Source organism: Spermophilus citellus, assembly GCF_964194105.1.
Source record: "Spermophilus citellus genome assembly, chromosome: 2".
NCBI classification, from domain to species: domain Eukaryota; kingdom Metazoa; phylum Chordata; class Mammalia; order Rodentia; family Sciuridae; genus Spermophilus; species Spermophilus citellus.
The window spans coordinates 150,760,178-150,774,225 of NC_138183.1; the positions used below are offsets into that span (position 1 = coordinate 150,760,178).

Genomic DNA, 14,048 nt, shown 5'->3' on the forward strand with positions numbered 1-14,048 from the left:
TGCCTCAGCCTCCTGAGTCTCTGGGATTACAGACATTCACCACCATGATCAGCGAGGTACGTAACTCTTTGTGTTTCCCATTTCCTCATTTTTTGTTGTAAATAGCAAGATAAAGTACTGGTCATGAAAATGACCCTAAGGAACAGGTCTAAGCTGTAAAGCATGCTGCAAAGATGAGATAGGCCCTGAGATATGCATAGTTTCTTTCCTTGGGTCAGCGCACTGCTGCGTTCCCTCTGAAGAGTCCCAGTGAGTTTACTTACAAGAGACCCATTAAGTTGGTAGCAAAACCATCAGTTCTTTCATGCTGTTTGAGACCATAGTTGATGGAGCAGTTTCCAATGTGACAGGCATGTGAAGGGATGGTGCCAGTGAGAGAGTACAGCCACCGTTGTGTCCAGATCCTGTGTCCCCTCCACTTTTCATATTCCCTAGAGGGCCCCAGCCACTGGGGTGCCAGGTCCAGGGAGAGAGCAGGCCAGAGCCTGGGCAGTTACATGGGGGCTTCCAGACCCCCCCCCCCCCCACCTCCTCCAATGCGATCTCCTGGCTTAAAGCTAAGGTCAAAAGAAATGCACAAGTATTCTTCAGAGAGGATAGGACCAGGGGACCCAGAGTATGGCACTCCCAGGTTTCCCACAGCTTCCCCAACTGTACATCAGCTGGCCTTTTCTCAGGGACAACTCAAAGTCAAACTTAAACAGCCCTCTGGGGACATTCCTCTCCCTGCGTGGTGGTATTTTGGGGACCGGATGTGAACTTCCCAGAAGGGGAGAGGTGTAAACTCCCAGCATCCTGGCCCGCCCCCATCATTCCTCACTCTCCAAGTTTAGGTCGGGCACCGGGAAATAAGAGAGGATCTAGGGTTCAGAGGTCAGAGTACTGAGACCCAAGAAATCACTCCTGAGAGGAGTGGGTCCCGCAGAGCCCTCAACTCTGCGCGGATGTTGAAATCCTGCCTGGAGACTCTGACCTGGGATCACAGCCCACTGCCCATCCAGATAGTTCTCTCCCGGCCTCCCCCGCACCCACCCCACTTTGGAGAGGGGGTGACAGGACAGATTGAATCACCTCTGACGGCCGCACAGGGATGGGCCAAAGGACCGGATAAAGGGCTCCGGGAGGGCCCCCAGGCCGCCCCCCCAACCCCGCCAAGCCCGGCGCGGCCCGAGGCTGCAGCCTGAGCATTTATGGTAATGTTTGGGTTGGTGCGCGCAGCCGGATGCTCCGCCCCCAGGCGCCGCCGGCTGGACCTCCGGAGTAGGGCTCCTGGGGCGCGCAGAGGAGCCTACTCCGGCGCCCTCCCGCCAGGGCTGGATCCCCGGGAGGAGGTCCTGGGTGCTGAGGTCGAGCAGGTGGGCTGTCCTAGGCAGAGAAAGCCCTGGGATCAGAGGGGACATGCGGGCCAGCCTTGGTCTAAGGGTCCAGCAGATCAGGGGGCTGGGGTGGGAGGGCTGGGACCGCTTCAAATGCCCGACCCACCCACTACTGTCTGGCTTAAGGGTTCCTAGTCCCCAGGAAGATGTTGCATCCACATCCTCTTTTTCCTGCCCCCACCCGGCAGTGAAGGGACTGAGAGGCCAGTAGCTCCCAGGGGAGTCCCCGGAATGTCGGGAGCCTGAGAACAGACCCTGCAGTCCCTGGGAAAGCCAGGCAGTGGGAATCCCACCATCAGCCCCTTCCCCAGGATGAACCACCGGATGTGGGATGTGGGAGACCCCAACTCCCCAACAGGGGCTTTGTGAGGGTGGAATTCGCCTCCCCACTGGTCTAAGCCCAAGCTCCAGCCTGGCCGGACCCCAGAGTTCAGTAGGCCTGCTGTGACGATGCCCCTCCCCCACCCTGTGCTCCCCTAGCCTGCTCCAACATAATCCTCGCCTTTGTGCCACTCCCCCCCTTCAGCCTCCCCCTTCTCCGGACCCCTACACAATGGGGCCTTTGCCGCCTCCAGGGTGGAGATGAACTCACGGTTTTTCCAAGTTTAAAAATAACCCCTCCCATCCCCCCAGAAAGCCACCAGTGCTGCTGGGGTGCACCTCCATCCAGACTGCACCTCCTTCCTCCTGCCCTAGGTCAGGTGCGAAGGACACGAATGTCCGGAGGGAGTGGGGCGGCTTCCCCCCATTCAATCTCTTCCCCCACATCTTCCACCAGCCCACCCCCAGTATCCGGTTTGCAGGCCCAAAGATGTCTTAGGCAGCTACTGTCCCCCACCCTCCTCCCACCCTGTTTTTCACTCTCAGCACAATCTCCTCTCAATCAGAACCCCCACCCCATAAAAAAATCTGGAAAGTTTCCTGCATCCCCTCCAAGACCCAGGCCAGTTTCCATCTTCTAGGGGGTTCCCCGACCTTCATTGTTGCCAAGATTGCTAGGCCACCCCTTCCGCCCCCATCTCCTTCTCATGGCAGCTGCAAATTCGTCTTTATCAGCTTCCTTCCTCAGCCCAGCCTGCCTTTGTCACATCCTTCTGGTTAAGGTTCCTGGACCAGAAGGTGGGTCGGAAGCCACTGTGCCCACTAAGCAAAAGTTAGCTGGGAGAGAACTCTGGGGCCAATCTCCCCACAAGGTGCTGGTGGAGTGACTTTATCTCTTTGCCTCCAACTCTACTCTTCCCCACTTTTCCTTATAATGGATGGAAAGTCCCACTTGCCCAGGAGGCTACCTCCCTCACCCAGTTTCAGTTTCTCCACCTTATTTATCAGACCTATACTAGAGAGGCACCCAAAGGCATTCTGCACGGAGAGAGCTCCCTCATCTCAGGAGCCTATGTCCACCATGGGGGTGGAGAAAAGCTGCAGTCCTAGCCCCACTTCCTGGAGGGAAGTGAGGCAAAGAATTATGACTCTACCCCACCCCCAGCCCCCAGCCAGGGAGACCTATTCTACCCTTGACCTACCTACCCCTGACAAGGGTTTTCCTTGAGTGCATGAGTCTCTGCTGGGGTGAAAGGCCCATCTCTGCCCCTTTCTCCTCCTTCTCCTCCCCTGCCTTCTCCTCCATATCCCTGTGTGCTGAGTCTCAGTCCTGGAAATTCTGTTGCTGCCAAAGCTGTATCCTCTGGCGTCTTAGAGGAGCCGGGAGTGATACCATCCACCTGCCCTGCACTCCTGACTTTGTTCCTGTCCTTCCTGTTTCCATTGGCCTCTGAATCCTCTCCAAAGTCCTGACCCCTCTTTGGTTTGTAATCCCAAAGTGACCCTCTTGTGGAACCATCCCTATGTTGTCTGTCCCTTGACCTCTCCCACTCACTCCCTAATGGACTTTTCCTAGGACATATGTTTGTTTGCTGGGGCCATGCAGGGGAGGAGATGTCACCCCTGGGCTCTAATCTCATTTCTCTTTCACTGCAGAGATGACTCTTCCAACCCCCCCCCCCCAACACCCCCCTTTCTGTCTCCTAAGGGCGGAAGAAGAATTCAGAACTGACTGTCCTTGGTGGTTAGCTGGCTGTGTTTTCAGGCTGCCAGAGAAGAGAATGATTAGTTAATGGTGTTAAGTGAAGGGGAGGGGGCAGGGAAGCCAGTCCATGCCCAGCTCCTGGCCTGCCAGGGCAAACAGCAACCTTCAGCTATTCCCACTCCTGCCCTGCATACAAAAACCTTCATCTGTTCCCTTCTGCTCTGGGCCCTGGGCCAGAGTCCATACATTTAGTCTAGGGGTCAGGAGAGCCAGGGTCCTCCTCTTGCTCTCTCCTGTCCATGTTCCAGCCCCTGGCCTGGCAGGCTTGGCATGGCCTCTGGCTAGAGACTAATGGACAGGGAGGAGGGGTCAGCAAGGCTCTGAAAGACAAGGCTGATGTGGTTTGCCAGTCATCTCTGCGTCATCAAAACGCCACCCAGAGCATTCTCTCAAGTCACCTGGCCATCTCTGGCATTTGCTGCCTCACCCTGCTCCTCCCCCCAGCCAGCAGAAAGACTGCCTGGTGGGAGACAGACTTTCACCCCAGATCTAGGCCCCAATCTGACCATACCTGATGAAGAAGTCCCAAAATATATGGATCCTTACCAGAGGCCAGGGTACTGAAGTCTTAGGAGGCCAGAAGACTCAGGTAGAAGTCTCAGTTTGGGGAAAAGGGTAGCTGTCGGGGCTCCCCTCACCATGCTGAATGACTGACCCAGCTCAGGCAGGGCTTTCTGCAACCGGATCTGATCCCTCCTGCATGTGCTCCTCCTCCAGCTGCTGAACCAAGTCAGTAGGGTGGGGGGGGGAGTTGGGGGTCAGTAAAGCACTGCCTCAGGGGTCCTTTCAACCATCAGGAAAAGCAAGAGATTTCTAGGGGTCAAGCTGGAGACTCTATTTTTTTTTTCCCCAAGCGCTGGGGATTGAACCAAGGACTTTGTGCATGCAAGACAAGCACTCTACCAACTGAGCTACATCCCCAGCTCCCTCAGTCCTTTTCTTCTTCTTTTTTTTAGTTGTTGATGGACCTTTATTGTATTCATTTATTTATATGCAATGCTGAGAATCGAACCCAGTGCCTAGCACATGCGATGCAAGTGCTCTACCACTGAGCCACAACCCCCAGCCCCAGCCCCAGCCCTTTTCATTTTTTAATCAGGGTCTGCTAAACTGCCCAGGCTGATCTCAAACGTGTTATCTTCCTGTCTCAGCTTCTTTAGTAGTTGGGATTGCAGGTATGCATCACCCGCGCTCAGCTGGATCCAGCATCCTTTAAGTCTTCCCTCTCTTTTCCTTATTCTGGTGGGAGGAAACTGAGTCCCAGGTCAAGTTTAAAGAGAAAAGATGGTAGGAACAGGATTCTCAGGGTTGGACAAGCATGAACACCTCTGGTCACTGAGTTCAGCCCCCTCCCTTTTCTAGTTAAACACGGACTTGCGGGAGTTTGGGCTTGAAGGGACAGACTGGAAGGCACATTCTCCACTCCCCCCTGCAGGTACCTCTGGGTCTGTGGAACCTGGCGCACGGTTCTTCCCTCAAAGCTGCCAGGACAGCCAGGCTGGGGGCAGTGCCAGACCGGCAGCAGCCGCACAGTGGAGCAATCATTCTGGGAGGTGTCCAAAGCTGGCCCAATTTCTCCGAGGCGGAGCAGAGGAGCCTGAATGGGAGGCTCCCATCAGGGACACAGAGGACCTGATCCGCTATTCCTCCGCCAGGAGGTCCCCCAGGGCTACACTGGTAAGGTCTGAGCTGGGGTGAACACCGCTGTGGCGATCTGGGCCTTTCTGGGCATCCGGACCAGCTTCTCCTCGCTGCTTCCTCGGTCAGTCTGTCCGGCCCCAAAACACCTGTCACTGCTCCCGTGGTGTGCTCAAACTGGGGGCTGGAAGGCGGGCTACGGCCTACCTCCGGCCGCGCTCTGAAGCGCAGCTTAGGGGCAGGCGCACCGGGGACCGCCCCCTAGGGCTGCTGCGCGCGGGGGCGGGGGCGGGGGGCTGCGCGGGGCGGGGCAGGCCAGCGCTTGGGCCCCCTCCCCCGCCCCCCCTGACGTCAGCCCCCGGCAGTCTCAAGCTCCTCACTTGGCTCTCGTCCTCCGGCCGGGAAGCATGGATCTACCCCGACTCCTCTGCGCCTTCTTGCTGGTCGTCTGCTGCTGCTGTCGCCGCGCCACTGGTGAGTGAGTTGGCTGGGGGACCCGTGCCCCGCAGGGCCCGGGCCGAGGGTCTTCAGGGGAAGTGTGCGGGAGAGCAGAGCCGGGAGCGCGGCGGCACCGGGGATTTGAGCCCCAGTGGGCGCTTCCCCTGCCCGAGCGCCGGGCTCCCTGGCGCCTTGCGCGCGTGCAACTATTCTTTGCATCCAGTTTGCAGTCTGGATTCTAGAGTATCCGGGATCAGGACTGGGAAGACCGGGTGGAGGCTGCTGCCGCGCGAGAGAAAGGGTGGAGTTGAGGCTCTCGGAGAGTTTTTCCGCAGGTGCCCACTCTGGGGACCGGCTTTTGGAGCCGGGAAGGGAGGCGCAACCAGCGCGCATCCCCAACCCCTGAATCCGGCGCCCGCCTGTTGCTGGAAAAGGCAGCTTTTCTAGCTGGAGGGGTGCGCCGACCCCTCCCCCTCCGGCCTGGGCCTCGCGCCAGGCTGGAGGTGAGCAAGAGGAGGAGGAACGGCTGCTCCCGCCGGGCTGGGCGTTGGCACAGGCTGTAGGCAGTGTGGGTCGCCTCGCGACTCCTCGGTGACCGGCATAGATGGTAGATGCGGGGGATGGAGCATTTCTAGAGTGGAAGCACCAGTGGGCTTAGTTTAAGGACTACATTCTGGTGGGAAAAGCGCCCAAGCACCTGGGAGCTTTTCTCTGGAACCGCCTAGTAGCTGGGCCCTCCCGGGGTCCATGCTGCCCTTGTATGGCCCGCAGCGGTATGGCGTCCCTTGTATGGCCCGCAGCGGTATGGCGTGTTACTCTTGGCTTCTACCCTGATCCCAGCCGCTTTCCGCCCGGGGAAGGGTTGGACTGGGCATTACCCACTTGGCTGGCCTCATGCCCAGTGCCAGCCATATCCCTGGAGTATTCCAGTCTACTGCCTCCTAGGCTGACCTTATTTCTGGGGAAAGGGCTAAATAGGGCTCCATAGCTGCAGAGAGTTCCGCAGCACCCTGCCCTGCTCTTCTGGCTCTGGGGAAAAAGAGTCAAGAATCGCAGGCTTCTGCTCTGGGTTGAGGACCATTGCACTGGCCCTCCCTGCCTGGGAGCCAGTTCAAGGCAGGCATCCTAGGGTCCGGCCAGATGGTGTCAAGTGACATAACTTCCTCACAGGATTGGGAGCACGCTGGCACCACTAATGCCACTAATGTCTCTCTTGCCCACTCCCTGACCCTTGTCCTGACCCCTGGGGGACTCTGACCCCTCCATACTCACCAGATTCCCAGGATGAGATCCCTTGAGTGTATGTGGAATGTTCATTGCCATACTGCTTAGGGAGCATGAGATCAGAGTGTGGCCAGATTGGCTCATTAGGTCTTCTTGGGGGTTTAGGGAGGAGACTTGGGGGGGTAGGCAGAGGGTAGAATAGTGACGTCTGCCCTGGGGATGGGGACACAAAGGGGCCTGTGTGCCCCAGCCTGGCACATGCCTTGCATTCCCACACTCTGAGCTCACTCAGAGAGCAGGGGAGGGGACCTAGGAGGAAAGGAACCTTCCTCTTGGCCCAGAGCCTATTCATGTTGCCCCTCTTCCCCTCTGCCATCCTCATTTGGGAAGTGCCCCATGTTCAGTCTTCGCTCTGAGGACCAGGATCCCCCTGCAGTAGGAGAGGGCTGACTGTGAGTTGGGGGCAGGCAGGGTGAGGTTGAGGGTTAGGAATGGACAGGGCCTTCTTCGGGCCCTCCTGAGTGGCAGGAGAACAGCTGCAGGGAGTAGTGTGAAGGGATGGGGAGCAGCTGGAGCTGACACAGCTGCTGGGGTACACCCCTTCCTCCCTCCAGGTGTGCCTGGAGAGGCGGAGCAGCCCACACCAGAGCTGGTGGAGGTGGAAGTGGGCAACACGGCCCTTCTGAGGTGTGGCCCTTCACACTCCCTGGGCAACCTCAGCCATGTGGACTGGTTTTCTGTGAGTTCCTGAGCTCCCAGGGGCAGTGGGAGGTGGGAAGCTCTGCCCCCCATGCAGACCCAGGACCCTTACCTCTCTGTCCCATCCCCTCAGGTCTACAAGGAGAAGCCCACACTCATCTTCCGTGTGCGCCAGGGCCAGGGTCAGAGTGAGCCTGGGGAGTACCAGCACCGTCTCAGCCTCCAGGGCCCAGGGGCTCTGGCTCTGACTCAGGTCATGCCCCATGATGAGCGCATCTTCCTGTGCCAGAGTAAGCGTCCTCGGTCCCAGGAGCACCGCATTCAGCTCCATGTCTTCAGTGAGTGCCCCTCCCTTCCTGCCTTCACGTCAGTATGGATCATGGGAAGCGGGCTCCAGTGCTCCTGCTGATTTTCCTCCCCTTGTAGAAGCTCCAGAGGAGCCAACCATCCAGGCCAGTGCCCTGGGCATCTCTGTGAACAGCCAGGAGCCTGAGGAGGTGAGATATGCTGGGCTGACCAAGTGTAAGCAGGAGCTAAGGTGGGCCTTGGTGGGGTGTCAGGCAGGGAGACTCATACCCTCTCCTTCTTAGGTCGCCACCTGTATAGGGAGGAATGGGTACCCCATTCCTCAAGTCATTTGGTACAAGAATCGTCTGCCCCTGATGGAGGAGAAAAATCGTGAGTACCCTTCTTGCCTGTGGTACCACACAGGGACTAACTAACCACTTATTTTAGCTTTTACTAAAAAAAGAAAAAAATATATGACTTAGGAGCTAAAGCAGAAGGATCACAAATTTGAGGATAGCTTGGGCAACTTAGGAAGACCCTGACTCAAAAATAAAAATTAAGTAAAAAGGGCTAGTAGTATAGCTCAGTGATAGAGTGGCCTTGGTTTCAATCCCCAGAACTGGAAAAAGTAAAAAATAAATCAACAAGTGATTTTTTTTTTTTTGTACCAGGGATTGAACTAAGGGGCACTCAACCACTGAGCCACATCCCCAGCCCTTTTTTGTATTTTAGAGACAGGGTCTCACTGTGTTGAACTCATGATCCTCCCACCTCAGCCTCCTGAGCTGCTGGGATTACAGGCATGTGCCAGTGCACCTGGCAACAAGTGATGTTTGGAAATATTTTGATAAAGGATATCACTGGCCCCCCTGCCACCCCTGTGCTGGGGTTGAACCTAGGGTGTTGTACCTGCTAGTAGGCAAGTGCTCTACCACTGAGTTAGAGCCCCAGTCCCAAGAATTTGAATTGCACAGAAAAGTTAGACGTTCCTCTGATTTACTATCAGAAGTAATCTCTGCTGTCAGTTCTTTCAGGCCTATTTCTGTATATTTATTCACACACACAAATATCTCTAGAAGCATGTAGACATTTTATTATTTAAATCAGTGGTCTCTAACCAGGATTGACTTTTGCACCCCACCAGGGGATATTTGGTAGTGTCTGGTGGGAATTTTGGTTATCAAAAGTATAGGGGGTGCTATTGGCATCTGGTGAGTAGAGGTGGGATGCTGCTACACTTGGTATGGTGCAAAGGATGCCTCACCACAAAGACTCACTTTTAGCCTGAAACATCATTAGTGTGAGGTTGGCAAACCCTGAGAAGTATTAAAGTGTGGTATGCATTGCTACAGTTTCTTTTATTTATTTATTTTTAAATATACTTTTTTCATCGTTGATGAACCTTTATTTTATTCATTTATTTGTATGTGGTGCTGAGAATTGAACTCAGTGCCTCACACGTGCTAGGCAAGTAGTCTACCACTGAGCCACAACCCCAGCTCTATACAGTTTCTTTTGTGTAATCTTTGTAGCTCAGTCTGTGTAGATGTACTTGTTGTGCCTGTTGCAGAGTTTTAGACTCTGCTGTTCCTGCTTGATGAGTCTAGCGTGTCTCATTTTTCTAATCACCTTGGGTAATTTATTTTGTTTTTGGCCCTTGGGGTGAAGCCAGACCCTTATGTGTATGCTAAGCACATGCTCTACCACTGACTGCACTCCCAGGCACCTCATATACGTTGCTGCAACAATACTGGCATACATCTTTGTATATATGCTGTTGTGTGAATGTTTTTCTAGGGTAGATACTGCACATTAAAAGTGCTGGGTTGAAAAGTTGCCAGGTTGCATTTGACCCTGGCCACTTGACAGGGGCAGGGCTATTTATTTATTTATTTATTTATTTTGAGACGGTGTCTTGCTAACTTGCTGAGCCTGGCCTCAAACTGCTGTTCCTCCTGCCTGTCTCAGCTTCCTGAGTAGCTGGGATTATAGGTGTGTGCCACCCATGCCCAGCTGGCAGGGGTCTTTAGATGCTCCCCTGCCAACATGGTGGGAACTACAGGGTGGGGCTGAGGCCAGGCCCTGCTCCCCTTCCTCCCTGCCCAGGCGTCCACATTCAGTCCTCGCAGATCGTGGAGTCAAGTGGCTTATACACCTTGAAGAGTGTTCTGAAGGTACAGCTGGTTAAGGAAGACAAAGATGCCCGATTTTATTGTGAGCTCAGTTACCGACTGCCCAGTGGGAACCACATGAAGGAATCTAGGGAAGTCACTGTCCCCGTTTTCTGTGAGTACTGACCTGTCCATCTGTTCACTGAAGTGGGCCTGGTGGAAATTCCTGCCAACCTGTTCCCATCCAGCCCAGGGCACCTCTTGGGCTGAGAACAACTCCCTTTGCCTACACAGACCCAGCGGAAAAAGTGTGGTTGGAAGTGGAGCCTGCAGGAATGCTGAAGGAAGGGGATCGTGTGGAAATCAGATGTTTAGCAGATGGCAACCCCACACCTCCCTTCAGCATCCACAAGCAGGTGTGAGGGCTTGGTGTTGGCTGCAGAGTGGGTGCAGGCAGATGCAGATAGAGTGGTTGGGCGGTGCCGCTCACTGCTTCTTCCTCTCCCAGAATCCCAGCACCAGGGAGATGGAGGAAGAGAGATCCACTGACAATGGCCTCCTGGTGCTGGAGCCTGCCCAGAAGCAGCACAGCGGGCTCTATGAATGCCAGGGTCTGGACCTAGAAACCATGATACCACTGTTGAGTGAACCCCAGGAGCTGCTGGTGAACTGTGAGGGGCTGGGGGCCCCCAGGACAGGGGGGCTGAACTGGGGCAAGAGGGAAGTGGCCCTGCCCTGTCCTGCCCAGGCTGACACTCTTGCTGTGCCCCCAGATGTGTCTGATGTTGATGTGAGTCCCGCAGCCCCTGCAGGCCAAGAAGGCAGTAGCCTTACACTGACCTGCAAGGCAGAGAGTAACCAGGCCCTCGAGTTCCAGTGGCTGAGAGAAAAGGTATCCAGGTGGATCTGGGGCTGTGGGCAACAGCTTATTCTTTCTGAGACCTTCTGAACGACCTCTCCCCCAGACAGGCCAAGTGCTGGAAAAGGGGCCTGTGCTTCACTTTGACCATCTGAAACGGGAGATAGGAGGAGGCTACCGCTGCGTGGCATCTGTGCCCAGCGTACCTGGCCTGAACCGCACACAGCTAGTCAATGTGGCCATTTTTGGTGAGGCCCTTTGGGCAGAGACCAGATCACCCCAAGTCAGGTGGTTTTGAGCTCTTTGGTGCCAGAAAGCCACTGCTGCCCTGGGAGCTCTGGTGGGGAAGGGGAGGCAAGCTTGCTGAGTTTGCTGCCACACCCTCTCCTACCTCCCCAAGGTCCCCCATGGATGGCATCAAAGAAGAGGAAGGTGTGGGTGAAAGAGAATACAATGCTTAATCTGTCTTGTGAAGCATCAGGACATCCTCGGCCCACCATCTCCTGGAACATCAACAGCACTGTAAGCAGGCCTGGGGCCTCTTCCTCTGCGCTTATTAATCCCTGCCCAGGCCTTGCAGCCATAACCGGAGATCCTTCCACCCACTGAACTGCCTCCTTCTTCACAGGCAAGTGAAGAATACCAAGATTCACAGAGGGTGCTGAGCACTCTGAATGTCCTTGTGACCCCAGAGCTGTTGGAGAGGGGCGCGGAATGCACAGCTTCCAACTCCCTGGGCAGAAACAGCACCATCATCATCCTGGAGCTGGGTGAGGGGCCACATCCCTGCAGAGGATGGCAGGGGCATGCCCAGGCACGGGCACTAACGTGAGCTTCTCCTAACTCCCTCCCTCTGCCTCCCAGTCAGTTTAACCACCCTCACACCAGACTCCAGCAAAACAGCTGGCCTCAGCACCTCCACTGCCAGTCCTCATGCCAGAGCCAACAGCACCTCCACAGGTAAGCCGGGCCTGGCAAGAGAACAGGGCTGTGCCAGGGCACCCTTTCTGCCCTGTCCCCACAGTGGGGAGCAATGTTGAGACAGGTGAGTGGCGGCCCATCTTCTGCCTGCTCTGGACTGGGTGAGGCAGCAATGGCAATGTGTCAGCGGGGGGCCTGGAGTGACTAGGAGTGGCTTTATTTGACAGAGAAAAAGCTGCGGGAGCAGGAGAGCAAGGGCGTGGTCATTGTGGCTGTGATCGTGTGCATCCTGGTCCTGGCTGTGCTGGGCGCTGTCCTCTATTTCCTCTACAAGAAGGGCAAGCTGCTGTGTGGGCGGTCAGGCAAACAAGAGATGTAAGCATGACAGACCCCTGCTACCCTCCCCCTCTCCTGCTGCCCCGCCTGCTGCCTCCTTAGGCACATGTCATCTGCCCCAAGGCCCACTTACCCTTTAGAAGCAAGAGTGGGACCCTGGGTTGGGTGTGCCCTGCTTTCCTGCCCAGCACCACCCCCACACCTTCTTTCATTGCCTGCTTCCTTTCTGTGCTGACCCCAGAGCCCCCAAAGAGCCCACCATCTATCCATCCAAGCATCCTTCCTAACAGCCCCCCCCTTTGCCCCTAAGTTGCCAACCTCTCGCCTCCCTCCTCCCAGCACGCTGCCCCCGTCTCATAAGAGCGAATTTGTAGTTGAAGTTAAGTCAGATAAGCTCCCAGAAGAGATGGGCCTCCTACAGGGCAGCAGCGGTGACAAGAGGGCTCCAGGAGACCAGGTAGGAGGCAGTTCCTATGGCCAGTGTCTGATAAATCTTCAGGGATTGGGGGTGCCAGGGACTAATGGTGCTCGTTTCCAAACACTAACTCTTTCTGCCCTTCTTCCTTCTTGGTTGGAGAAACAGAGCAGGCCCATCTTGCCTACTAAACACTACTTACAGATGGCAGGGTGAGGCAAGTGGCGGAGAGACCCTGTAGAAAGGCTGAGGGCAAAGCCCTGGTCCCATCACCATCACCTTTCCTGAACAAAGCCTGTGGCTCCTGCCAGAAGCGTGAAGTGTGGCCTCCATTTCCCCAGTGCAGAGGCAGAATCAGGGGCTGTCTGTCCTTCCTTGCTCCTCATACCCACCCCAGCTTCTTCCCTCTATGATGCTGCACCAAATTCATCAGCTTCTGCTTCAATTCCTCCCTCCTTCCTCTTAGTGTACTCACCTTGAACTCTGCTAACTGTCTCCATGTTTCCCTCTCTTCTACCCATTTTTAGGGAGAGAAATACATCGATCTGAGGCATTAGCCATGGAATCACATTGGTTCTCTCCTCACCTGGACAGTTTCTGGCTCCCTGCTCACTCTTTTCCCCAGCCAAAGCCCCCAAAGGGACTACAGAGAAGACCCTGCTCCAGCACACCTACAGATCAATTCTAGAGGGCTATGGGCTAGGGCCAGAGCCATCCCAAGAAGGACCTCACTTGGCCCTGGAGGCCTCATTTTAGGGCCCAGTCCACCTCTATCTTCACTTATGCGATGTTCAGAAGAGGCCTCAGTTCCCCACAAGTGACTGAAGTTTCTTGTAGAACATGTTTTCTCCTTAAATATGCTATAGCTATAAATACCTGTCTTCTACCAGCCCCTATCCGAGCTGGTTTTCTGCCTACCCCTGCCAGCCTGGCTTTGGTAATTCATTTGTACCCCTGACATGAGAAGGCACCAGGGCCCAGGTGCCTGTTCACTGTCACAGAATGTCAGTTTTGCTGGCTCTGGAGAGTATGCTGTAGTATCCAGAAGCAGTGGCAGAGTCGCTGCTATAACTTCCTGCCTGCCTCTTTTGTGACATTTTCTCTTCGGGCACAAATCAGGAACTGGTGTTATTTCCTCAAGAATATGTCCTGCAGGGAGGAAGCCGGGTGACATTCCTGTGAAGATCTCTGAACCTGAGCCTCTACATTTACATGGCTCCCAGTGCCCTCAAAGGATCATGTGAGACTGAAAGATGAGAGATGGAGGGAGAGAGATGAGGTGACCTGTCCTTTATGGGGATTAAGGCTATAGTTATATTATCACCAAATTTCTATAAACTGAGCTAATGGGCCTAGACTCTACAAGGGCCCAAATAGGAGAATGGTACTTACGGATGAAAAACCAGGGGCCTGGCTAGAGCTTTGGGGTGTGTGTGTGTGTGTGTGTGTGTGTGTGTGTAGTCACATGCATGCTTGCTCATGTGGTTTTGTTGTATGTAAATCTGCAAATTATGTGTGTCTATGTGTGTGTGCATGCGTGCGTACGTGTGTGTGTGTGTGTGTGTGTGAGAAAAATAAAGCTTAATTGTCCTGGAAGTTGTGCAGTGCTTTCCATTCATCATGGGTACCACAGGTACCTGGGGTTTCTCACCTGCCC

At 55.1% G+C, this 14,048-nt stretch overlaps 1 protein-coding gene and 1 long non-coding RNA gene across 4 annotated transcripts; one reads left to right on the forward strand and one right to left on the reverse strand.

Moving 5' to 3' along the window:
- Positions 1 to 1,435: 1,435 nt before the first annotated feature.
- LOC308642489 lies at positions 1,436 to 5,025 on the reverse strand. Its single transcript, XR_014020570.1, has 2 exons — positions 4,902 to 5,025; positions 1,436 to 4,182 (listed from the first exon to the last, which is right to left on the reverse strand). It is a non-coding gene; the product is annotated as an uncharacterized lncRNA (long non-coding RNA).
- Positions 4,984 to 13,953, forward strand: MCAM (melanoma cell adhesion molecule). 3 transcript variants are annotated; one of them, XM_081281470.1, is made up of 17 exons: positions 4,984 to 5,139; positions 5,507 to 5,574; positions 7,377 to 7,501; positions 7,595 to 7,799; positions 7,888 to 7,958; positions 8,052 to 8,139; positions 9,856 to 10,035; positions 10,155 to 10,276; positions 10,369 to 10,531; positions 10,634 to 10,752; positions 10,826 to 10,967; positions 11,120 to 11,241; positions 11,348 to 11,489; positions 11,584 to 11,679; positions 11,868 to 12,015; positions 12,316 to 12,433; positions 12,919 to 13,953. In XM_081281470.1, exons 2-17 carry the CDS (start codon positions 5,508 to 5,510, stop codon positions 12,946 to 12,948), a joined length of 1,938 nt encoding a protein of 645 aa, XP_081137596.1. In that variant the 5' UTR covers positions 4,984 to 5,139; position 5,507; the 3' UTR covers positions 12,949 to 13,953. The 3 variants fall into 3 exon arrangements, with proteins under 3 accessions (XP_081137596.1, XP_081137597.1, XP_081137598.1); XM_081281471.1 differs by lacking the exon at positions 4,984 to 5,139 and adding an exon at positions 5,164 to 5,224; XM_081281472.1 differs by lacking the exons at positions 4,984 to 5,139; positions 12,316 to 12,433 and having other exon boundaries at positions 5,240 to 5,574.
- Positions 13,954 to 14,048: the final 95 nt, after the last annotated feature.